General features: G+C 46.9%; 1 protein-coding gene across 10 annotated transcripts in view; it reads right to left on the bottom strand.

The window, feature by feature from the left end:
* Positions 1-7,209: 7,209 nt before the first annotated feature.
* C12H2orf92 (chromosome 12 C2orf92 homolog) overlaps positions 7,210-24,393 on the bottom strand; it is a 39,882-nt gene continuing 22,698 nt past the window's right edge. For 7 of the 10 annotated variants that reach the window (XM_054547211.1, XM_054547215.1, XM_054547220.2 and 4 more), the window contains 4 exons: positions 21,413-21,511; positions 11,250-11,360; positions 9,042-9,192; positions 7,210-7,677 (listed from right to left, as the gene is read on the bottom strand). In XM_054547211.1, the coding sequence (XP_054403186.1) occupies positions 7,545-7,677; positions 9,042-9,192; positions 11,250-11,360; positions 21,413-21,511 (494 nt within the window). In that variant the 3' untranslated portion in view covers positions 7,210-7,544. The other 3 variants (XM_063713517.1, XM_054547214.1, XM_063713518.1) reach the window with 3 other exon arrangements.

Below are 24,393 nucleotides of genomic sequence, written 5' to 3'. Positions count from 1 at the left end.
ATGTCTAGTGACTGCGCGTCCTAGTGCAGCAACGGGATTCCCTTGCGCCCTCCAGGGGCAGCTCTCCAGTATTGCAGGCTACCAAGCACAACTCAAGCGTCCCTGAAGGCTGAAAGTGACCACCGCCCTGGCCTGAAATAAAAAAAATTAATCCAGCTGGTTTAAGTCAGAAGAGAATTGCTTGGCCACAGCAGCCACATGCTGTGCTCTCCCCTGGGGGCTTCTCAAGTGGATGGCTCCTTCGGAAGCCTTCAAACTGCCATAGCACTGCCACTTCTTGAGACCCCTGGCTACTTATTTATTCAATACTGAGCACCCGTTCTATGCCAGACGCTTTTCCGGTACTCTGTTCTATGGGTCCGCAGTGAACAGCACATGAAAATCCCTTCCCTCATGGAGCTGACATTCTAGTGGGAGAGACAGAGAATGAACAAAATAGATAAGTATTTCATAGAGTATGTCACGTGGTTACAGGTGCTAAGGAGTAAAATAAATCAGAAAGGGTAAGCGAGCTCTGCGGACATGTAATTTTGAGCCAGTCAGGGCGTGCCTCGGAGGGGATAACCTGTGAATCAAGACTTGAAGGTGGCTCACGGTGGCTCACGCCTGTAATCCCAGCACTTTGGGAGGCTGAGGCGGGCAGATCACAAAGTCAGGAGATCGAGACCATCCTAGCTAACGATGAAACTCCGTCTCTACTAAAAATACAAAAAATTAGCCGGGTGTGGTGGCGGGTGCCTATAGTCCCAGCTACTCGGGAGGCTGAGGCAGGAAAATGGCATGAACCCAGGAGACAGAGCCTGCAGTGAGCTGAGATCGCGCCACTGCACTCTAGCCTGGGTGACAGAGTGAGACTCCATCTCAAAAAAAAAAAAAAAAGACTTGAAGGAGATGTAGGAGAGAGCCACGGAGATATGGAGATATTGGGGGAAGAGCATTCCCAGCAAAGGTCTTAAGCAGGACTGTGTCATCTGTGAGGTGGGAACTATCTTGTTCCCAGCTGTGACCCCAGCAACTGGAGTGGTACCTAGCACAATAGTACTCAATAAATATTGCATGGATGGGTGAAAAAATCCCACATATGTGCTTCAGGAACAGCTTGCTCTTGGCTCAACTGATGGCCCCAAGGTTGTTGGCTTCATTCTCAGACAAGGTTTCTCCCTATGGTCCAAGAAAGTCACTCAGCTTCAAATGCTATTCAAGGAGCAAGAATCTATTTCTCAGTATTACCGGAAAAACCCCCAGCACAGCTCATTGGCTAAGTAGATCACCTGTCCATCCCCCAGCCAATGCCTGACGCCAGCGGATGGCATGGGGAAGTGGCTTAGGACCAGGTCACATGCCCCACCCACAGCATACTCTGGAAGGAAGGAGTGGCTGGAAGGAGGAGAAGGGATGCTGGGTGGGCAAAGCGCTGAAGTCTTGCAGAATATTCATAACAGCTTAAATGCATCTATTTCTTTCTATCAAGCACGACTACGTGCTGGCCCCAGCTAAGGTATATTTAACGCTCACAACAGTCCCAGCGAGTAGTAGATTAGCCTCATTTTACAGATCTAGAAACTGAGGCCAAGAGGAAACTTAGGCTTGAAATTCCACAGCTAGTAAGTGGGGAGCCTGGGACCTCCTGGCTCAAAGGGAGCTTGGAGCTTCCACACGGCTCCACCCCGAAATCTCCTGTGCTATCAGGGTGACTGCCCTCATCAAGCTAGGGACAAGCAGGCTGAACCAACCCTGAGCTAAAGCTGCAAGGCCTTAGCATGAAGGCAAACTAACAGTGCAAAGGCAGCCACCTCTTTGATGGAGAAAGGGAAATGGAAATGCTAGCTCAGGGCAGCTCCCAGGGGCCCACAGGCCATGCGGGGACTGTTGGCAGAGGCTATAGGTGCTGATCAGGCTTGTTCCTCAAATGCAAGCCCAGGGTAGAGGTAGGAGGCCAGCAGAAGGGTGGGCTGCCTCTCAGGGCTGGGGTCCGAAGAGGTTGCAATGAGGATGGGGCGAGGGTGAACATGCAACCTGTTGAGAGTTCAAGGAAAATCTGGTATGCTTGCTGTGCCTGCTGTATGCCCAGGCTGAGGCAGCTGCATCTCCTGCCAAGCACAGAGGACCCTAGCCACCTGCTGCCCTACAACCACCCCACATCCAGCCCAGCACAGGGCCTGGCACCCGGTAGGTGTCCAATAAATGTTTGCTGCTGAACAGACCACACAATGGCACTGTAAAGAGGGTAAATTATCAGCCTCATTACCAAGAAGAGGAAGCCAAGGCTCTGAGAAGGTCCAGGCAGGACCAGTATTGAAGCCTAGCTGGACCCAGCTCCCCAGCACCATGCCTGGGAAACTCCCAGAGTTGTGAGGGCTGGGCAGGCAAATGCCAGGTGGCACAGGCCAGACCCCAGTTGCTGGCAGTCCTCTCCTGGGGCACCTGCCCTGGCGAAGCACTCAGAGATCTTTGGACAGCCGGCAGGTCCTCCGGGGTGACCAGGGCCCCACTCTCCCGACCTCCCCGCCGGCTTCAATCTGAGAAATGGAAAGGGTGGTGCTCATCTCATAGCGAAGGGGCTGGAGCACAGATGCCAGGGGAGGCTCCAAGGTCAACCCCCAGTGGAGAGCTCTGGGAGGGCCACATGGTGGGGTGTACCTGCCCACCACGGCGTTGTGCCTGGCATGGGGAGGTGCCCAGTAAGTGCTGACTTGAGTGGAAACCATTTGGTAAGTTACACCTGTTGTTGATGCTGCTGATGCTGGGGAGGGAGTGGGCTCTCCCCTCCCCCAGCTCTCCACGCAGCCACCCATCCCCCACCCAGTTCTTCTTCCTCACCCTCTTGGGACAAGTGGACTGAACCAACCACTTGCGGCTTATTCCTGGCCCATCACTACTCCCTCCCTTCACCCTCCTCCTTCCAACACCTCCTCCTACCCCCTCCTCCATTTAAATCTCCCACCCACCACATGCTTCCTGCTTCCTCCACTTCCCTCCCCCCATTCCTCTACCTTCCTCTTCCCCACTCCACTCCCCCAGCTTATTCTCCCTGCTCCCGCCACCTTTTTCTTCCCCACCCACACCATTGTCCCTACCTTCCTCCCTTCTCCTATCCCAGCCCTCATCTCCCTCATCTTACTCTACCCCTTCGTCTCTGCCACCCCATTCCATCACCCCGCAGCCGCCCTCCCCACAGCCCCCCAGTGCTCCCCCTCCACACCCCCCACACTCTGAGTGCCAGGCCGGGAAAGTCAGGCGGGGGCCCTGCAGGCACATCTGGGGATTTTGGTAACCCTCCTCGGGAAGCGCCTAACTGGGGCCTCCTCTCCTCTGCGCAGAGGGAAGCGGCTGCTGGGATAGACAGGAAGGGGTCTGAGCCTCCCAAGGGCCAGAAAGGCAGAGGTGCATGGTGGGTCCAGTGAGTCCTCACTTAGCTCACTGAGAGGTTCTTGGAGAATGCAACTTGCAGTGCAGTAAGGAAACCAATTTTCCCATAGGCTAACTGCTATAGACAATAGGTAAGTTCCTATGGCATATTCCTGGTCACAAAAACATCACCAACCATCTACGTAAGAACCCCAAATGCTTTAATATTAAACATTAAAATAATTGTGAGCTATACATACCTTTAAGAATGATTACTAAAAAATAAGTCAGATCATGATTTATCCACTTACCCAGTTCAGGGTGGCAGAGGCCGGAGCCCAGCCTGGCACCTCAGGACAGTGCAAGGTGGGAACCCGCCCCAGCCAGGACTCCATCCCCTCTCAGGACACACTCACACACACCCACGCTGGGACACTGTAGACACACCTATGCACCGATAGCTTTGGGATGTAGAAGGAAACGGAGTTCCCGGAGAAAACCCCCACAAACACAGGGAGAACGTGCAGACTCCACACAGACAGTGGCCCCGGCCAGGAATCAGGTTTGGTTTTTTTTCTCATCACCATTACAACCAAATGACATTGAAAAAAATGGGCATGGTGGTGGGCACCTGTAATCCCAGCTACTCAGGAGGCTGAGGCAGGAAAATCGCTTGAACCTGGGAGGTGGAGATTGCAGTGAGCAGAGATCGCGCCACTGCACTCCAGCCTGGGCGACAGAGTGAGACTTAGTCTCAAAAAAAAAAAAAAAAAGGCCAGGCGCGGTGGCTCACACCTGTAATCCCAGCACTTCGGGAGGCTGAGGCAAGTGGATCACGAGGTCAGAAGATCGAGACCATCCTGGCTAACACGGTGAAACCCCGTCTCTACTAAAAACACAAAAAAATTAGCTGGGCTTGGTGGTGGGCAATTGTAGTCCTTGCTACTCGGGAGGTTGAGGCAGGAGAATGGCATGAACCTGGGAGGCGGAACTTGCAGTGAGCCAAGATCGTGCCACTGCACTCCAGCCTGAGCGACAGAGCGAGACTCCGTCTCAAAAAAAAAAAAAGAAAGAAAGAAAGAAAAAAATGACGTTATTATATTAGAGGAGCTGCTGTCCAAATGTCCTAAGCAGTCGGGGGATCCTTGAGAACGAGACAAGCATCTGGACCGAGACTCTTGGTTCTCGAAGCCCCTGATTTGGGAGGTGGGCTGGGGTGGACCTGGGAGCCAGCTCTGTCCAGTACATCAGGCCGTCTGTGGCTACAGCAGGACCAAAGTCCCAAGACCACTAACTGGGCAGTTTTTAACTAAATGGCCCGATGTGGTGGAAAGAGTTTTTCTAGGGATGGGCTGTTTTTCCATCTTGGCAAAGAACTGAGCAGAGCCTTCCAGGGCCACCTCGTCTTCACTCCCCACACAAATAGGTCCAAAGCTCTCAGGTCCTAGCTGGACCGCCTCTGAGCTACTCCTGACCACGCCTCCCCCTGCCTTTCCTGAGGCCCAGCTCCCAGAGCCCATCCATGAATGGAGAAGGTAGCCAGGAACCCTTCAGACCCAACAGTTGCCCCCAGGAACCTGTGAACCTGCTGACCACAAGCACCAGGGCCATGACCCACGTCCCTTGACTCCCTAAACACACTCTCCCATGCCTTGCAGTGGCCCTGGGCCCAGCCCAATCAATCTCACGTACTCTCAAGACTCAAAGTATCAGAAAAAGATTGTGTGGCCATGTGTTCGTTTCCCAGGGCTGCCATAGCAAATCACCACAAACCGGGTGGCTTAAAACAGCAAAAATTTATTCTGTCACATTCTGGAGGCCAGATTCTGAAACCGAGGTGTTAGCAGGGCTGCAGGCCCCTCAGAGGCTCTAGGGAAGAATTGTCCCTTATATCCAGTAGACAGGCAGTAACAAATGCTGGCGAGGATGTGGAGAAAAGGGAACTCTCATACATTGTTGCTAATGTATGGAATGTACATTAGTACAACCACTATGGAGAACAGTTTGGAGGTTCCTCAAAAAACTAAAAATAGAGCTACCATACAATCCAGCAATCCCACTGCTGTGTATATACTCAAAAGAAGGGAAATCAGTGTATCAAAAAGATATCTGCACTCTCATGTTTACTGCAGCACTATTCACAATAGCCAAGATCTGGAAACAACCTAACAGTCTATCAATAGATGAATGGATGAAGGAAATGTGGTACATTTACACAATGGAGTACTATTCAGCCATTCAAAAAATGGTCATTTGCACCAACATAGATGGAACTGGAAGTCATTATGTTGAGTGAAATAAGCCAGGCACAGAAAGACAAACTTTGCATGCTCTCATCATTTCTGAGAACTAAGAATTAAAACAATTGAATTCATGGAGATAGAGAGTAGAAGGATGGTTACCAGAGGCTGGGAAGAGTAGTGGGGGTGGGGGAGATGTAAGGATGGTTAATAGGTACAAAAAATAAAAGAATGAATAAGACCTAGTATTTGATAGCACAGTAGGGTCACCATAGTCAATAGTAATTTAATTGCACCTTAAAAATAACTAAAAGAATAGAATTGGATTGTTTATAACATGAAGGATAAATGCACCAGGTGTTGGATACTCCATTCACCCTCACGTGATTATTATACATGGCATACCTGTATCAAAATATCTCATGTACCCCATAAATACATACACCTACTATGTACCCACAAAAATTAAAAGTTAAAAAAAATCTCTTAGTATTCTATATATCCTCCTACTAGTTCTGTTTCTCTCATGGGACCCTGACTCATCCAAATTTTGGTACTAGAAGAGAGGAACAGAATTTTAAATCTATTTCCAGTGGCCAAGAGGGCACTTAGGTACTCCACGGCATGATGTGGCAATAGAGATATACAAAATATTACCATTGGATACTCTCAATCAAACACATATAAAAGGCAAGGTTCTGGGTGCCCATGTGTTTGATGATACCTGAGAACATGTGAGTTAAACTGAGGAGTATAATATTGGCTGGTTGCTGGAGAAAGTGGGGAAAGGGATGAGTTTAGGCTTTCATATTCCCAGCTTAAACTCTGCATAAATGAACTAAAAGCTTCTATGGGCCAGGCATGGTGGCTCATGCCTATAATCCCAGCACTTTGAGAGGCCGAGGCGGGGGGATCACCTGAGGTCAGGAGTTTGACAGCAGCCTGGCCAACATGGTGAAACTCCATCTCTACTAAAAATACAAAAATTGGCTGGGTGTGGCGGCACGCACCTATAACCCCAACTACTCGGGAGGCTGAGTCAGGAGAATCGCTTGAACCCGGGAGGTGGAGGTTGCAGTGAGCCAAGATCACACCACTGCACTCCAGCCTGGGCAACAGAGCGAGACTCTGTCTCAAAAAAAAAAAAAAAAAAAAAAATTGGGAGGCCGAGGCGGGCAGATCACAAGGTCAAGAGATCGGGACCATCCTGGCCAACATGGTGAAACACTGTCTCTGCTAAAAATACAAAAATTAGCCAGGTGTGGTGGCAAGTGCCTGTAGTCCCAGCTACTCGGGAGGCTGAGGCAGAATCGCTTGAACCCGGGAGGCGGAGGTTGCATTGAACCGAGATCACGCCACTGCACTCCAGCATGGGTGACAGAGCAAGACTCCGACTCAATAAATAAATAAATAAATAACTCCACTTCATGGGGTTATTACCCCATTTCTTTTTGCTGGTCATGCAAGCAGGAAATCACCTCCTGGGGAGCTCCCACAATTCTTAGCAGTTTCTTTGCAGATATAATACTTTCTGTACTCCCACCTCCCATAAAAGCTATTTAGTATGGTTGTGTTCACACCCTAGACTGTGATCTTGCTCGGGACAGAATGCATGCCTGGGTCACTGTTAGTTTCCTCATTGTATTTTGATATTGTCAGCATGTGAGGTGGTCTATTAATATCTGTTCAATGAATGACTGAATAAATGAATCAATGCTTTATCAAATAAGTCCATAGTCTGTCGGGTTCGCCGACACCAGCCACCAGTGCCATATGGCCACAAGTGTCCTACAGTAAAGCAGTTTTTCTTGGTCCATTCAAATTGGGACGGGAAGCAGACGTTTTTGTAGAATACACCTCCCAGGCAGAAATGGAATTGCCTCCCTGTGGTGTGCAGATGAAGAATGTGCTCGCATTGTGGTTTCAAGTCCTGGTTTGACTGCCCCACGACCTGACTTAGACGCCGGAGCTGCTCTTCAACTGTTTCTGTTTTTTTGCACATTTTGTGAAATTTTTTTCTTCAGAATTTTGCCACCATGTCTTTCCATTCATTATAAAAATATTATATGTCGTGTTTGCCGGAGGAGATCTAAAACAAAACAACAAAAACCACAGTGCTCAGCTCAGCGCACAGGAGTCCTGCTGTCTACTCACTGGGCAGTGGTGGAGGCTGACGCTTCCCAGGGTGAGGATTCTGCTTCCCATCAGTAAGGTTTGTCATCTGTGAAATTCTTTTTGCCTCTGGGCAGCACAGAGCCTCTGGGATAGTCTCATCCCCCGAGTTTCTCTTAACTAACTCAGGCCACCCACAGCTTTGACTGGTCCCTGTGGGAGGGGGCCACAGTTCTGACCACTTCTGCTGGCATCTCAAGGGCCATGGAGGGAAAATGGCAGGTCCAATGGATGAGCCTTGGTAGGAAGAGGACACTGGAGGTGGGGGTGGGGGGAGGTGGCCTGAATAGGTCACCAGTCCCAGGAACCTTGGCATGGAGAGAAAGCAATGCCACTCTTGTGGGGAAATTCAAACACTGCTACCACTGGAGTCAGAGGGTGGGTAGGGGTGGGGATGGACACTTCCCCTCATCACACGCCTCCACCCCATTGCTCTAGGGGCAAGCTGAGCATTCAGTGCAGTGTCGGCAGGACTGAGGGGCTGTGGGGAGCTGCTCTTCCTTCTGCGGTCAGGAATACATGTCCCTGGGGATGCAGCAAGAAGCACGTAATTTCAAAATGCAGCTATGCATACACATCATCGTGCAAACCATTTGCTTTCTAGCGCCTGCTCACGGTGAGTGCCTCTGTGCCTGAGCCCCCTCATCTAGAGGCCTAACCAAAATATTTAACAACTGGTATAGACAGGGGTGTAGACAGGCACTGACCAGTCAAAATGACCACCACTGAAGCAGAGCCTTGGAGGGCCACGGCTGTGCCAAGCACCAATCCTTCATTTGCAGGATCACGGAGAAGATCAGGAGGTCAGTGGGAAGCTGGGGGAAGGCTTTCAGTATTCTAACAAGCAGGGCAGCTGTGCCAATGTGAAGGAGCTGAATATCAGCCCTGCTCTCTCTCTCCTTCGTGGCTTCAGCCCTCCTCACCCTCTTAGATTTGTGTTTTTCCTTTCTTTTGTAAATCCATATTCCTATTTACCAATCTTTCAGCCAGAGCCCTCAATATGGGGACAGGTCTGGCCTAACCGCAGTGGCCTTGAGAGGCAACCATGGCCCACCCAGGGATCCCCAAACCTGGCTATGCATCAGAATCACCCAGGCTGTGCCTAAAACCCATGGCCCAGGTCCTGTGTGCTTTGACAGAGCAGGCCAGGGGATGCTGAAGCACAACCAGGCTTGCAGCTTCTGCCCTCCTCATAAACCAGATCAGCAGGAAGCCCTGGGGGCAGCGTGAGTTCTAACACCTGCGGGTTCTTGGAAGGAAGGCTATGCCAGCACCACTCACGATGGCTGTTTCTTCCTGATGTATGAGGCCAACCCAAGCAGCAACAGCACAGTGGCCATGAGGATGGCCACCCCTGAGACGGCGGCGATGATGGTGTTCCTCTGCAGGAAGTGCAGAAGCTGCCCGCAGGGCATAGTCCTAAAGTGAGCATCTAAATGAGAAGACACAGCACAGAGTGAACAGAGATCCCCGCCGGGCTACCCACAACCAGGACTAAGCCTGCAAGGGACACCTGTTCATTCCATTCATAACAGAATAAAAACCTTGGCATCTTGGCCGGGCGTGGTGGCTCACGCCTGTAATCCCAGCACTTTGGGAGGCTGAGGCGGGCGGATCACGAGGTCAGGAGATCGAGACCATCCTGGCTAACACGGTGAAACCCCGTCTCTACTAAAAATACAAAAAAAATTAGCCGGGCGTGGTGGCGGGCGCCTGTAGTCCCAGCTACTCAGGAGGCTGAGGCAGGAGAATGGCGTGAACCTGGGAGGCAGAGCTTGCAGTGAGCCGAGATCGCACCACTGCACTCCAGCCTGGGCGAAAGAGTGAGACTCCGTCTCAAAAAAAAAAAAAAAAAAAAAAATCTTGGCATCTTAGCCACTGGTTCCAGAAATCCTCTTGGGAGGGAACTGGCTGCTTGGGGAAATGCATTCATATGCATTTATCTGCTATTTGGCAATAAGATGAGATGATTTTGGGGGGTGGAGATGAGACACTGAGGATATGGGCTGGCATGCAACAAAGCAGCCAGAAAGAAAGTTCCACAGACAATTTGTAGGAGGTAAAGAGAAGAACAGAGGAGAGCTCAGATGGGTAGGAGGAGGCAGGGGCACTAGAGGAGGTTGAGAAATCCTAATGCAAAGGATTTTAAGAACAATGGAGGCAAATACTCCGTTTGCAGCTTTTCACAAGGCAGTGATATAACCTCTTCTCTGCTGCCCCTCCTCTGCCCCCTGGCCTCAGAAAGTTGTACTGCATACACAATCGGCCTCGTATGTGTAGGTTTGGATACACAATCGGCCTCGTGTGTGTAGGTTTGGGAGATTTCATGTCTGCACCAGCATGAGGCAAACACAAGGCCACGGATGATCCTGAGCTCCTGAGCCCCTCTGAGGACTTACAGAAATAGTGAGAATGGATGGGAATACCACTGAGCACAGGCTGGGGAAAACACGGCAGTCTTAGCTAGATCTCAAAGGAAGGAGATCTCAGCCGACATCAGCGTCTCCTAGAGCTTCTGTCACCCCATTTATAATGTGACCAAAAAAGAAAAAGACATCAGGGAAATCAGGCATGGAGATACGATCCCAAGTATCGGCTGGTTTCGTGTGGAGAGCTGTCCAGGGCAGCCGGCGATGTAGGCAGGGGAGTGCTGAGCAAGGGTCTTCTTGGGTGATGGGGAGAAAACAGGGCATGTCCAGCTTCCCACCTTCGGCTATGCTATGCCAAGAGGCAGCGTATCCAGCAGCTCTAAGGCTCTGCTGGAATAATTCAGCATTTAATTTCTAAGCATTAGGAAGTGACAACCAGGTATAATTTTGAAAGAGAGTAGCAGTGTGGCAGGGTGTACTGTACTTGGTACCAGCATGGGTGAGCTTCTGCCCACTCTAAACAGGTCTGGGCTCAGGGATGAGCAAGGGTGAAGCCCCGGCTGTACAGAAACAATATAAAAGTAGCATCTTTTTGGAAGAGTGGTGAAATTCCTGGAGTTGGGTTTTTTGTTTTTTTATTTTTTTATTTTTTTAGATGGAGTCTCACTCTTGCTGCCCAGGCTGGAGTGCAATGGTGCAATCTCAGCTCACTGCAGCCTCCCCCTGCTGGGTTCAAGTGATTCTTGAACTGCCTCAGCCTCCCGAGTAGCTGCGATTACAGGCACCCGCCACCATGCCCAGCTAATTTTTTCTTTTTTATTTTTAGTAGAGACGGGGTTTTACCATGTTGGCCAGGGGAGTCTCTAACTCCTGGCCTCAGGTGATCCGCCCATCTTGACCTCCCAAAATGCTGGGATTACAGGCGTGAGCCACCGTGCCCGGCCTCTGGAGTTGGTTTAATTCATAAGTTTTAACTGCAGATTGTATTCACTGCAGATTTAATTCACTTTTGCGGGTGAATTAAAGGTGTCAGTTAAAATACCATGAAAGGCAAAGACACATTCAGAAGTTGTCCTTATTTAAGCATCATATTTAGTTTATATGTCATATAGATTCCCACCTGGTTTAGCTGCCCCTTGAAGTGTTTCTTTATCTACAGTAGTTAACTGCTCTCTTAAAACCCTGTCGAACAGAGAGGATTCTTTAAAACTCTTCTCCTCTGAAAGGTGATCTACAAAAGATAAAATGTGTTCATCTATAAACAACCATGGCCTGTGATTAGTTCAGCATTTATGATAAAAGTAGCTTCTTCTAGACTCAAAGTGAGGAGTTAGGGAGGATTTGGGGGAAAAGTCTAAATGTCCTACAGAACCTCAGCGTTTTGGTGTTTTATTGTTTTTGTTTACTTTTTTAAAAATCTAACAAATTCCTGGGCAACCCACCCATAGCTGAGGCAGCATTTCTTACACTTGAGCGTGCATCTGAATGACACTGGGAGGGCTTATGAAAACACAAATTCCCAAGCCCCACCCCAGAGTTTCTGATTCCATAGGTCTGGGGTAGGCCTGGGAATGTGTATGTCTCACAGATCCTGAAAGATGCTGCTTCTGTGGGTAGAGGACCACACTTAGAGAACCTCTCTAAGCCCCAGCCTACTTCTCCACTTGCATAAAATAGAGATAATAAGACCTACTTCACAGATTGTACAATGTTCATGAAAATAATTTTTAAAACACAGAGTACTATAAAAATTTTCTTGAGTTGCGAGGACAAGATAGGAAAATTAACCACACTGAAATATTCAGGTATTGGTAGAGGGATTGCAGAATAGTTTAATAGAAAGAAGACAGTAGAAAATGAGAAATATTTGCATCCTAGCTCTGCCCTTTGGTACCTGACTCGTTTGCATATGGGACCTGTCAAAGGGCCTGAGTTTAGCTTGGAGAAAATCGGGAGGCCAACATGGCCTGCCTGTCTTTGCCAGATGTAGGATGGCCTGGGAAGAGGCTGAGGGATGTTTTGAGAAGCTCTGGGGCAAACTAGAACCAATGGGTAGGCGCTCCAGGGAAATCTGTTTGGACTGTTTAGCAGTTAGAATGTGAGCTATCAAAGAGTGAATGGGGAAGGATGAGAAGTAATGAATCTCACACCCCAGAAGACTTCAAAGCAGGCTGGAACCCCCAGCTCCAGATGGGAGACCTCCAAGAGCTGGAAGTAGGGGCGAGGCAGCTTTGGATGGGTTTGGTAAATCTTCCTTGGCCTTGTTCACAGAGAGATAGAGAACTGTCACAATAAGAGTTTGCGACCAGCCTGGGCAACATACCAAGACTTCATCTCTACTAAAAATCAAAGAAAAAAAAATTAGCCGGGCATGGTGGCGCACACCTGTAGTCCCAGCTACTAGAAAGGCTGAGGTAGGCAGATGGCTTGAACTCAGCAGATCAAGGCTGCAGAGAGCTATACACACCACTGCACTCCAGCCCAGGTAACAGAGCGAGACCCTGTCTCAAAAGAATAATACAATTGAACAATAAAATAAAATAACAGAAAATTATCACAATATGATTAAGACTATCATGTGGATGTCTGATAACAGTCTCATGAAGTTCTAGTTATTCCTGTAAAAAAAGAGAGAAATTTGTTCCTTATTCAACTTGGCTTAGAAAAGAGAGAAAACTCCCAATTTAATAAGACTGATAATTAACTTGACTTTCGAAATGCAACATGTCAAATCCGAATCAGATTAACAGCCACAGACAGAAAGCCCTGGCGAGCATGGAGTTATCCACTAGGGGGCGCGCTTGGCTTGCTCTGAGCTGCAGCAATGGTCGACCTGACACGGGAACACATTTTCACTCTCTTTCTCTACCGGAGGCAAAAGACAGAATTAAGAGCCACTGCCTATTCTTATCGTCAGTATGGACGTAAGTTTTCATTTACCTAAGGTTCTTTGAAGAATCTGAAGGCGTCTTTTATGTTTGATGGGTTGTGTTTGATCATTTGTTGGATTATTTTTTGTGTGGGAAAAAATAAGCACAATTATCAAATTTTTGACCAACACAGTTTCATTTCCAGACTTCTTTCCAACTTTAGAACTATTAACTATGACAGGAGCAGCCGCCCATGACAAGAGCAATTCTTCCGTCCTTCCATGGTGTAGGCTCAACCCAAGCTGCCAATCAAGCATGTGCTGGGCTTGGTAAAAACCTTCTTAAAGGAGTGCAGAACCAAGAAACTTTGACTTTGTGCTCAAGAAAAAGTTGAAGTCTTTGGTCTTCATAATTCTCTGTGTTTTGGAGACTCTAACATTGACATGAGCCTTTGATTACATGTTAATAGCATGTTATTGCTAGGACTGATGCTACGTTCCATTCAGTGGACCTACGATCATCAATAGCTACAGCTTCTGTCCACAGACCTGGGCACACCTTTTAAAAGACACTTCACTTCTCTGAATGGTCATTTCCCCACTCCTCCTCCTATCGAGATGTTTTCGACCATTGGTTTTTTGTTTTTTGTTTTTTGTTTTTTGTTTTGAGACAGAGTCTCTGTTCCCCAGGCTGGAGTGCAGTGGCACCATCTCAGCTCACCGCAACCTCCGCCTCCCAGGTTCAAGCAATTTTCCTGCCTCGGCCTCCCGAGTAGCTAGGAGTACAAGGATACGCCACCACACCCAGCTAATATTTGTATTTTTAGTAGAGATGAGGTTTCACCATGTTGGCCAGGCTAATCTCGAACTCTTGACCTCAGGTGATCCACCTGCCTTGGCCTCCCAAGTGCTGGGATTACAGGCGTGAGCCACCGCACCCAGCCTTTTTTTCTTTTTTTTTTTTTTTTCGAATGGTCACTGCTGCCAAGAAGGAGGTGCAGACAGTGTGGTCTGGAATTTACTGTCCCTGCAGAGTAGCCTGAGAGCAGCTCCCACCCTCTGAAGATGGACCTGATCAGCCCCCTCAGCTGGCAGACATGAGCTTTGTCACTGCCTACGGTTCTTCTCAGCCCTCTTCTTCCCTCACTCTTCTTACTTGGAAAAACCCTATCAAGGAGATCAGCCTCTTGTTCTCCCAGAACTCCGTGCAATTACAATGTAAGCACTTTTTAAAGACCTTCAATGTTAGCATGTTTATATCTAACAGTTACTTATTGATTAGATTGACTCTCCTAAGAGCTGTGAGCTCTTGGAAGACAAGAATGCCTCACTGAGCTCTCTAGCTTCCAGCACAGTGCTTCCCACTGGGTAGGAGAGATCAGTAGTTAGGTCTTGAGTGAGAGAATGAATCTGGAAGAATCTTGACTGCAACCTCATGGGGGACTCTGAGCCAGAACTACCCTGCTAAACCTGTCTTGCTAGCTAAGACTGCCGGGCATGGTGGTGTGTGCCTGTAGTCCCAGCTACTTGGGAGGCTGAGACAGGAGAATCGCTTGAACTTGGGAGGAGGAGGTTGCAATGAGCCGAGATTGCACCACTGCACTCCAGCCCGGACGACAGAGTGAGATTCCATCTCAAAGAAAAAAAAAGAAAAGAGAAAAGAAAAGAAAGAAAATAAAAGAAAAAATGTTGTCCTGGCTCCTCCTGAAGGAAAAATAAAGATTTGAAAGTAAAATTACATTAAAGCAATTGACTGAAGAAACAGTTTTAGAAATCAAAAGATCAAGCTAGATAGTAGGCTTTCTATTCCTCAAGCATATCATTTAATTTTACTTAAACAATGATTATTCAGGGGTGAAGGTAAATTATTCAGGGGCATTTTCTTATTCAAGGGTGAAGGTACATTATTCAGGGGCTGAGGTATCTTGGCACTATAATATACATTCCTGGGCAGACCACACCTAACATTTGCAAAAACCAGCACAAGAATTTTAATAGGTTAACAAATGGTACTAGGAAAACAGGATATCACATGCGAAAGAATAAAGTTAGATCCTTATCCAACACCATAAACAAAAATTAACTCACAATGGACCAAAGACCTAAATGTAATACCTAAAACTATAAAAACTTTTAGAGAAAAACATAGAGCAGAAACTTCATGACATTGGATTCGGAAATTATTTCTTGGGTTTGATACCAAAGGCACAGGCCACCAAAGAAAAAATAGACAAATTGGACTTTATGCAAATTTTAAAATTTTGCGCATCAAAAGACAGTGTCAACAGAATAAAAAGGTATCCCACCCAGGATGGGAAAAAACATTTGCAAATTGTTTATCTGATAAGAGAATGATACTCAGATTATAGAGAGAACTCCTGACACCCAACGAAATACAAAAATACAAACAACTGATTCAAAAATGGGCAAAGAACTTGAATAGATATTTTTCCAAAGAAGATATACAAATGGCCAATAGTACTTGAAAAGATGCTCAACATCACTAATCATTAGGGAACTGGCGAGGATGCGGAGAAACTGGAACCCTTGTGTGCTGTTGGTAGGAATGTAAATGGTACCGCCATGATAGGAAACAGTATGGCGTTTCCTCAGAAAATTAAAATCAAAATCACCATATCATCCAGCAATCTCACTTCTGAGTATATACCCAAAATAACTGAAAGCAGGGTCTCAAAGAATTATTTGTACATCCACGTTCATAACAGGATTATTCACAAGGCTAAAATGTGGAAACAACCCAAATATCCATCAAGGGATAAGTGAGTAAACAAAACACGGTAGATACATACAATGGAATATTACTCGGTTTCAAAAAGAAAGGACATTCTAGGCCAGGCACGGTGGCTCATGCCTGTAATCCCAGCACTTTGGGAGGCAGAGGCGGGCGGATCACAAGGTCAGGAGATGGAGACCATCCTGGCTAACACAGTGAAACCCAGTCTCTATTAAAAATACAAAAAAAAAATTAGCCGGGCGTGGTGGCGGGTGACTGTAGTCCCAGCTACTGGGGAGACTGAGACAGGAGAATGGCGTGAACCCGGGAGGCAGAGGTTGCAGTGAGCCAAGATCATGCCACTGCACTCCGGCCAGGGCGATAGAGTGAGACTCTGTCTCAAAAAAAAAAAAAAAAAAAAAAAAGAAAGGACATTTTGAAATATGCCACAACATGGATGAACCTTGAGGACATTATGCAAAATGAAATGTCAGTAACAAAAAGACAAATACTGTATGATTGCACTTATGTGAGATATTTAGAGTAGTCAAAATCATACAGAAAGTAGAACAGTGGTTGCCAGGGGATGCAGAGATGGAGGAATGGATGGTTATTATTTGATGAGTATAGAGTTTTGGTTTTATAAGATGAAAAGAGTTCTGGAGATGAATGCTGGTGATGGTTGCACAACATTATGAATGTATTTAATACCACTGAACTGTGCCCTTAAAAATGGTTAAGATGGTAAACTTCATATTGTGTGTATTGTATAATAATTTTTAAAAATTGAAAAAGAATACAAATGGAGAAACACCTATCATATGTATCAATAATTAAAAGTTATAAATCATGGCTCAGTCTACATATCTATACAAGGACCTGCTGCTTTCTTGGTGGCTAAAGGAACCCCAAGGCTCCTTCCAATCCCCTGCCACTCTGAGTGACAGCACAGATGTGCTGAAGCAGAGAAAAAGCTGGGCCCAGGCCCAAGATTCCTGAGCAGTGACTGGACTCTCCAAGCCTCACTATGACCAAGTAGAATTTATTCTAGGAATGCAAGGTTGGTTTGATATTAGGAAATTCGTTATTATCATATATATAATCTTAATGGACTTAAGGAAAAGAATCACATGATTAGTTACAAAAATTCAACACCCATTCTTGATTTTTTAAATACTCAACCAAATATGTAATAACAAATGTTAGTAAGGATGTGAAGAAATGGGAACTCTTGCACATATTGGTGGGATTGTAAAACAGTGTAGCTGCTATGGAAACAATATGGAGGTTCCTCAAAAAATTAAAGATAGATTTACCATATGACCCCACAATCCCACTTCTGGATACATATCCTAAAGAATTGAAAACAGGATCTTGGAGATATTTGCATACCCATATTCATTGCAGCATTATTTACAATAGCCAAGATGTGAGAGCAACCCAAGTGTCCAAAAACAGATAAATGGATAAAGAAAATATGGTATATACATACAATAGAATATTATTCAGCCTTAAAAAGAAAGGAAATTCTGTCATATGCTACAACACGGATTAACCTTGAGAACATTATACTACGTGAACTAAACCAATCACAAAAAGGTAAATACTGTATGATTCAACTTACATGAGATATCTAAAGTAACTCAACTCATAGACACAGAAAAAAATATCCAAAAGTATTTTTTGGACAGATATATTCTCATTATCAGTATAAATATATGTATGCATATATATTTACATGTATGTGTGTAGATGGAAGGATAGATATACAGATAGATAATCTCTTATTCATATTAGTCCTATAACCAGACTCTTAATCAGGAAACTCAAGAGGCATTTTCTCTAAGAGCAAGAACAAAGCAGGATGCCCACTGTATTTCCAGCAACCATTCAAGATTATCCTAGAGGTATTAGCAATGCAATTAAACATGATAAATAAATCAGGTAGAGGCATAACAATAGGTAAAGATGTAAAACTGGCTGGGCATAGTGGCTCATGCCTGTAATCCCAGCACTTTGGGAGGCCAAGGCGGGCAGATCACCTGAGGTCAGGAGTTGGAGGCCAGCCTGGCCAACATGGTGAAACCCTGTCTCTAATAAAAATTCAAAAATTAACTGGGCATGGTGGCACGTGCTTGTAGTCCCAGCTACTCGGGAAGCTGAGGCAGGAGGATCGCTTGAACCTGGGAGGAGGAGGTTGCAGTGAGCCGAGATCATGCCACTGCACTCCAGCCTGGGCAAAAGCATGAGACTCCATCACAAAAAAAAAAAAAAAAGAAGTAAAACTATCTCTATAACAGTATATATAGAATTGAATAAGGCAATAGGACATAAAATTAATACACAAAAATCAAGCCTTCCTATACTCAAACATTAAGTAGGTAGAGGGTATAATGATAGAGAAACCCCCTCTCTTACAATAGCAACACAGAAAATTAAGTGACTTAGGAATAAACTTAAGAAGATACATGTAAAAATCTATGTAATGAAAACTTTAACACACACTGAAAATAAACTTGAAGAACTGGAAAGGCATTCCCATTTCTAGCATAGGATGACCTAACATCTGTTTTCCCACAGTGAATATTGTAGTATAAATTTGATGCAATGCCAATCAGAATACCAATAGCCTTTTGATGAAGTTAAACAAGTTGATGTTAAAGTTCATATGGAAAAACAAACACGCAAAAATAGCCAGGAAAACAATGAAAAAACAAAAACTGCCAAAGGGGAACTAGTCCAACAAGACATTAAAACACACTATTTTCAGGCGTGGTGGCTCACGCCTGTAATCCCAGCGCGGAGTTTCGCTCTTGTTGCCCAGGCTGGAGTGCAGTGGTGCGATCTCGGCTCACTGCAACCTCTGCCTCCCGGTTTCAAGCGATTCTCCTGCCTCAGCCTCCCGAGTAGCTGGTCTCGAACTCCTGACTTCAGGGGAGCCACATCGCCCAGCCAGGAATAAGGATTTTTAATAAGCTCTTCCCATTCCCCAGCCCCGACCTCCGGCTGATGCATGGTGCGGCCCAGGAACTCCTGGCCAGGTTCATAATCCTGCACCCAGGAAAGACCACATATTTACCAGCTCGGACAGTGACCTATTTGGCCTGGTTTTTTTCTGTTAAATCTTTTAAGTCTTTCTAGGGGAGAAATGCTCCATGGATTCTAGCTGCTCATCCTGTCTTCGGAGCCAATCTCCCTCCAGCATGATCAGATAGCTCAGATGAGCCTCTGCTCCTAGCTGGAGGCAGCGCTTTCCCACACTGCTGAGGAGGGGAGAATTCCTCTGGGGCAGCATCTCAGGAATCTGCTCAGCCTCTGCCCAGCCCCACCACCCCAGCAGGGAAAGGACCTACCCAGGTCAGTTTGGGAGGAGGCACCGGGTGTCTAGGGCCAGCTCTCTCTCCCTCCTGGCTGGCATCTGTCTGCCTGCAGAGAATAAACATTCTGATCTGCTCCTCCATGCTGTACATATCACAGAAGCAGACTCACACACGGTGGGATTTGAGGAAACCATGGGTATCCTAAACCTTACCGGTGATTAGGGAACTCTTCGTAATTAAGGGTGAAGCACCCACATTGTACAGCCAAGTACAAGTATTCTCTTGTGGCCGGGCATGGTGGCTCACACCTGTAATCCCAGCACTTTGGGAAGCCGAGGCGGGCGGATCACGAGGTCAGGAGTTCAAGACCAGCCTGGCCAACATGGTGAAACCCCATCTCTACTAAAAATACAAAAATTACCTGGGTGTGGTGGTGCGTGTCTATAGACCCAGCTACTCGGGAGGGGAGGCTGAGGCAGAGAATTGCTTGAACCCAGGAGGCGGAGGTTGCAGTGAGCCAAGATCGTACCACTGCACTCCAGCCTGGGCAACAGAGCGAGACTCTGTCTCAAAAAAAAAAAAAAAAAAACAAGTACAAGAGAGTCTGAGTACCATCTGCCGGACCCTCAGCTCTGAACTCAGGTTAGGTAAGAGGAAAAGGAGGGGCCAGACCCGGTGGCTCACACCTGTCATCCCAGCACTTTGGGAGGCCGAGGCAGGTGGATCACAAGGTCAGGAGATCGAGACCATCTGGCTAACACGGTGAAACCCCATCTCTACTAAAAACACAAAAAATTAGCCAGGCATGGTGGCGGGTGCCCGTAGTCACAGCTACTTGGGAGGCTGAGGCAGGAGAATGGCGTGAACCTGGGAGGCACAGTTTGCAGTGAGCCAAGATTGCGCTGCTGCACTCCAGCCTGGGCGACAGAGTGAGACTCCTTCTCAAAAAAAAAAAAGAGGAAAAAGAACAATGACTTATCAACCCCCAGTTCCAATCAATTCCAATTTTATGCATTTGCATTTATCTTTACCGGGAATTTTGTCCACACTGCCAAGGAAATATTCTGGTTTAGGAGATTTCCAAACAACACTGGTTCCTTTGATAAGACACATGAATAAAAAACAATAAGAAAAAGGGTCTTCATCAGTACACATTTGCAAGCACCTTGGGCCCATATTTTGTATTCCATTTTTTGTGTTTTTTTTTGTTTTTTGTTTTTGTCTTTTGAGACAGAGTCTCACTGTCACCCAGGCTGGAGTGCAGTGGCACGATCTCGGCTCACTGCAACCTCCGCCTCCCAGGTCCAAGTGATGCTCGTGTCTCAGCCTCCCAAGTAGCTAGGACTACAGGCATGAGCCACCACGGCTGGCTAATTTTTTGTATTTTTAGTAGAGACAGGGTTTCGCCATGTTGGTCAGGCTGATCTCAAACTCCTGACCTCAAGTGATCCGCCCACCTCGGCCTCCCAAAGTGCTAGGATTACAGGCGTGAGCTACCGCGCCTGGCCTTCTTTTCATTTTTAAGTTGAAATGCTAATATAGAACTCAACTTGTATGAGCAAATGTGTGTTTGAAAGTGAGTGCCTCGATGTAGTCAGTGGTGCGGCCTCACTGCTGATTGCAGAGGTGCCCAGGCAGTTGTCCTGGGCTACCCTCAGGGAAACTACCCTCAGGAATTGGGGTGCAAACATCTGTCTGCAGAATACCAACACAGTGCCCATTCCCCCTCCCTACCTGGGGCACTTGTACCCACGGCTGGCAGATTTCCAATACACTATTGTATCCTTATTACTGTGAGCAAATACCTATCTTAATTCCCAAAGTGCTAAATTTTTCCCATAATATGAAGCTGCTTTGGGGAAAGAGTGTGTTCTTCACATGTGTCATTTCTATGGGTGTGCTTAAAGTAAGTCATTCTTTGGTCTTGTTTTATCATCCACTGAATGGGGTATTAATGACTGCACTAACTCTCTCAAACCACTTTGTGCACTTTGAAGGATTCGTGTGTTGGGTTGAAAGTTAGGATGCTGCTAGGGGCTCCTGTTGTCGGGAGTGTGGAACCCCACTTGCAGATCAGGTTTCTGTCCTCTGAATGCCTCTAGGGTGGCAGAACCTGCCTAACACTGCACATCAAGGATCACCCCAAAATACAGGGATATTCACACTTTGGAGCACAGATTCCATAGCGGGCGGAAGGTTATAGAGAGGATTTCAGACAGTTGTTTTCTTCGTATCTCAATTTGGCTTTGCCCCACCAGTAGTTGGTTTAAAGACTACTAGGATGATAGTATAGCACATTTAAGACAACACATAGGCCTACAGAAATGTGTGCACTTACTGGATTAATGACATACACTTGCCTTTTCTCATGTCTGTCTTTGTAATGGATCTGACTGCTGTTGTTTCGTTAAATGATGGATGATACGGAACCTTTGGAAACACCTGCAGTAGAATTTCATCTCCAGTGGAGCAAACAAAGGCATGTTAATACAGCAACGCAGGATTGGTATATTTTGCTCTCTAAGTACCTAAAGCAGTCTACGAATACAGTGAATACATGACGCAAATGCCACGGATATGGGACGTTATTCCTTCCCTAAAATGCCTTGTCTTGGGAAGGAAAACTCCAATTACCTAAATCATTTCCGGAAAATTGTGATGCCTGAGACATCCTGGGCAGTAAACACTGCCCGCTAAAGATATATGGCCCCAGATCTCCTGATACTTAGTGCCCTAATAATTCTTGTTTCTGTTGTCATTCTGATGCACCTTTGAGGCTGTTCGCAAGATGACTCATAAAAATAGGGTAAAGTTTGTGGGGGCACAGATGAATCAGAACAGATTCTAAAAGCTCAGAAAGCTCTTTCTTTATAAAGCTGTTGCTAATTCATGAGGGTTACATTTTTGAAATATATTAAGTTCTCCTTCCCTTTTAAGTTCTCAGGCTTCTGGCTTCCCTGGGAAGAAGCAGTTCTACTTTCCCTTCCAGGCTTTCCTTGCTAAGTCACAGAAAACAGTCCTCACAAAGCCCACTCATCCTGTATTTATTCTCAGTGCATTTCCAGGGCTGTTGGTCCTCGGTGGTTTCTACTCGCTTGATGTAACAGGAGCTCACCACAGAGACACCAGAAAATGAACCATCAGGGCCACCAGGACAATGAGGAGCTGCTCTCACCACCCCCCCTTGATGACCGTGCCGACCTACGAGTCCCTGGAAATGCTGCCCAGAGGGAACTGCAGAGTTGAGCCGTGGCCTCCAACGCCAAGGCCCACCTGGTGTGAGCTGGGCTGGTCAGTGGGCTCTTGAGCGGTGATGGGAGCTTCCCAAACCCCCAACCGGACTCCCATCTTCAGATGCAATCACTCCCCTCCCACACATATGGGGCCGAATTCAGAGACACTGGGGTCACCTGCAAGGCCGAGAACAAGGCTTCTGCCTCCTAGACAGCAGGTGTTGAGGGCACAGCTAGGGGGACTGTGAGTGCTACCTGCATCTGCTCATTCATCCCCTCCTGGTCACCTGCCAGGCAGTCGTCTATGCAGACTGCCCGAGGCCTCTGTGATAGCTCCCATGGGGAGGAGCAAGCCCAGCGCTCCTGACACGGACAGCCGCCGGAACGGAGACCCATCGGGTGTCGAGAGATCTGCTGCCTTGCAAGCAGGAATGAACAGGCATCGCTCTGTGATCCTAATGCCTCCTAACCCAGGGGGAAGCATCAGCGCCACTCTCCCGGTTGCTCTTTCTCACACCTAAGGCGACCCTCAACCTCCACTCCTGACGCACAGCCCAGGCACCCTCAGGAGAGACTTCACTGGCATTTGGACAGCTTCCTTCAGCAGACAGCTGTGGTTCAGAACGCTTTTCTCCGTCTCAGCTCTCTGCTAAAGAGGACTTCCCTGGGCCTTGGCTTTGCTTTGTTGTTGTCATGGTGGTGGTGATGGTAAAGTACACTTAACATAAAATTTCCATTTCTACTCTTTATTTAGAGACAAAGTCTTGCTGTGTCACCCAAGTTGAACTGCAGTGGTGTAATCATAGCTCACTACAGCCTTGAACTCTTGGCCTCAAGCAATCATGCCGCCTCAGCCTCCTGAGTAGCTGAGACTACAGGCATGTGTCACCACATCCGGCTAATTTTTTAATTTTTTGTAGAAACAGGGTCTCGCTATGTTGCCTAGGCTGGTCTGGAACTCCTGGCCTCAAGTGATCGTCCCACCTCAGCCTTGCAAAGTGTTGAAATTACAGGCATGAGCCACCATGCCTGGCCCATTTTTACTCTATTTAAGTGAACAATTAAGGGCATTCAAAACATTCACAGTATCATGTATACATCACTACTATTTATTTCCAGAACTCCAGGCTGGAGTGCAGTAGTGCAATCTCAGGTCACTGCAACCTCTGCCTGCCAGGCTCAAATGATCCTCCCACCTCAGTCTCCCAACTAGCTGGGACTACAGGCTCATGCCACCACACCCAGCTAATTTTTTTTTAATTTTTAGTAGAGACAGGGTTTCACCATGTTGGCCAGGATGGTCTTGAACTTCTGACCTCAAGCAATTCACTTGCCTTGGCCTCCCAAAGTGCTGGGATTGAGGCACTCGGCCTCCAGAACTTTTAAATCAACTGAAACAGGGGCAGGCATGGTGGCTCACGCCTGTAATCCCAGCACTTTGGGAGGCCGAGGTGGGCAGATCATGAGGTCAGGAGTTCGAGACCAGCCTGGCCAACATGGTGAAAACCCATCTCTACTAAAGATACAAAAAATTAGCCGGGCATGGTAGCGCATGCCTGTAACCCCAGCTACTCAGGAGGCTGAGGCAAGAGAATCGCTTGAACCAGGGAGACAGGGGTTGCAGTGAGCCGATATCGTGCCATTGCACTCCAGCCTGGGTGACAGGGTGAGACTCCATCTCAAAAAAAAGAAAAAAAAAATCAACTGAAACAGAAACTCTATACCCATTGCTATGGTTTAAATGTGTCCTCAAATTTCATGTGCTGGAAATTTGATTCCCAATGTGGTTGTCATGTTAGGAGGTAGGGCCTAATGGAGGTGTTTGGGTCATGGAAATTAACCATATTAAGAGGTTAATATGGTTACCACTGGAATGGGTTAGTTATCACAAGAGTGCATACCATGTAAAAGGACAAGTTCAGCCCTCCCTTGCTCTCTCACCCTCTATGGCATTTCTGCTTTCCACCATGGGATGATGATACAGCAAGAAGGTTCTTGCCAGATGCTGGCCCCTCAGTCTTGGACTTCCCAGCCTTCAGAATTGTGAGCCAATAAATTTCAATTTATTACAAATTACCTAGGCTGTGGTATTCTATTATAACAGCACA

The sequence above is a fragment of the Pongo abelii genome, chromosome 12, assembly GCF_028885655.2.
Source record: "Pongo abelii isolate AG06213 chromosome 12, NHGRI_mPonAbe1-v2.0_pri, whole genome shotgun sequence".
NCBI lineage: Eukaryota > Metazoa > Chordata > Mammalia > Primates > Hominidae > Pongo > Pongo abelii.
This window is presented reverse-complemented; position numbering and strand designations above follow the sequence as displayed.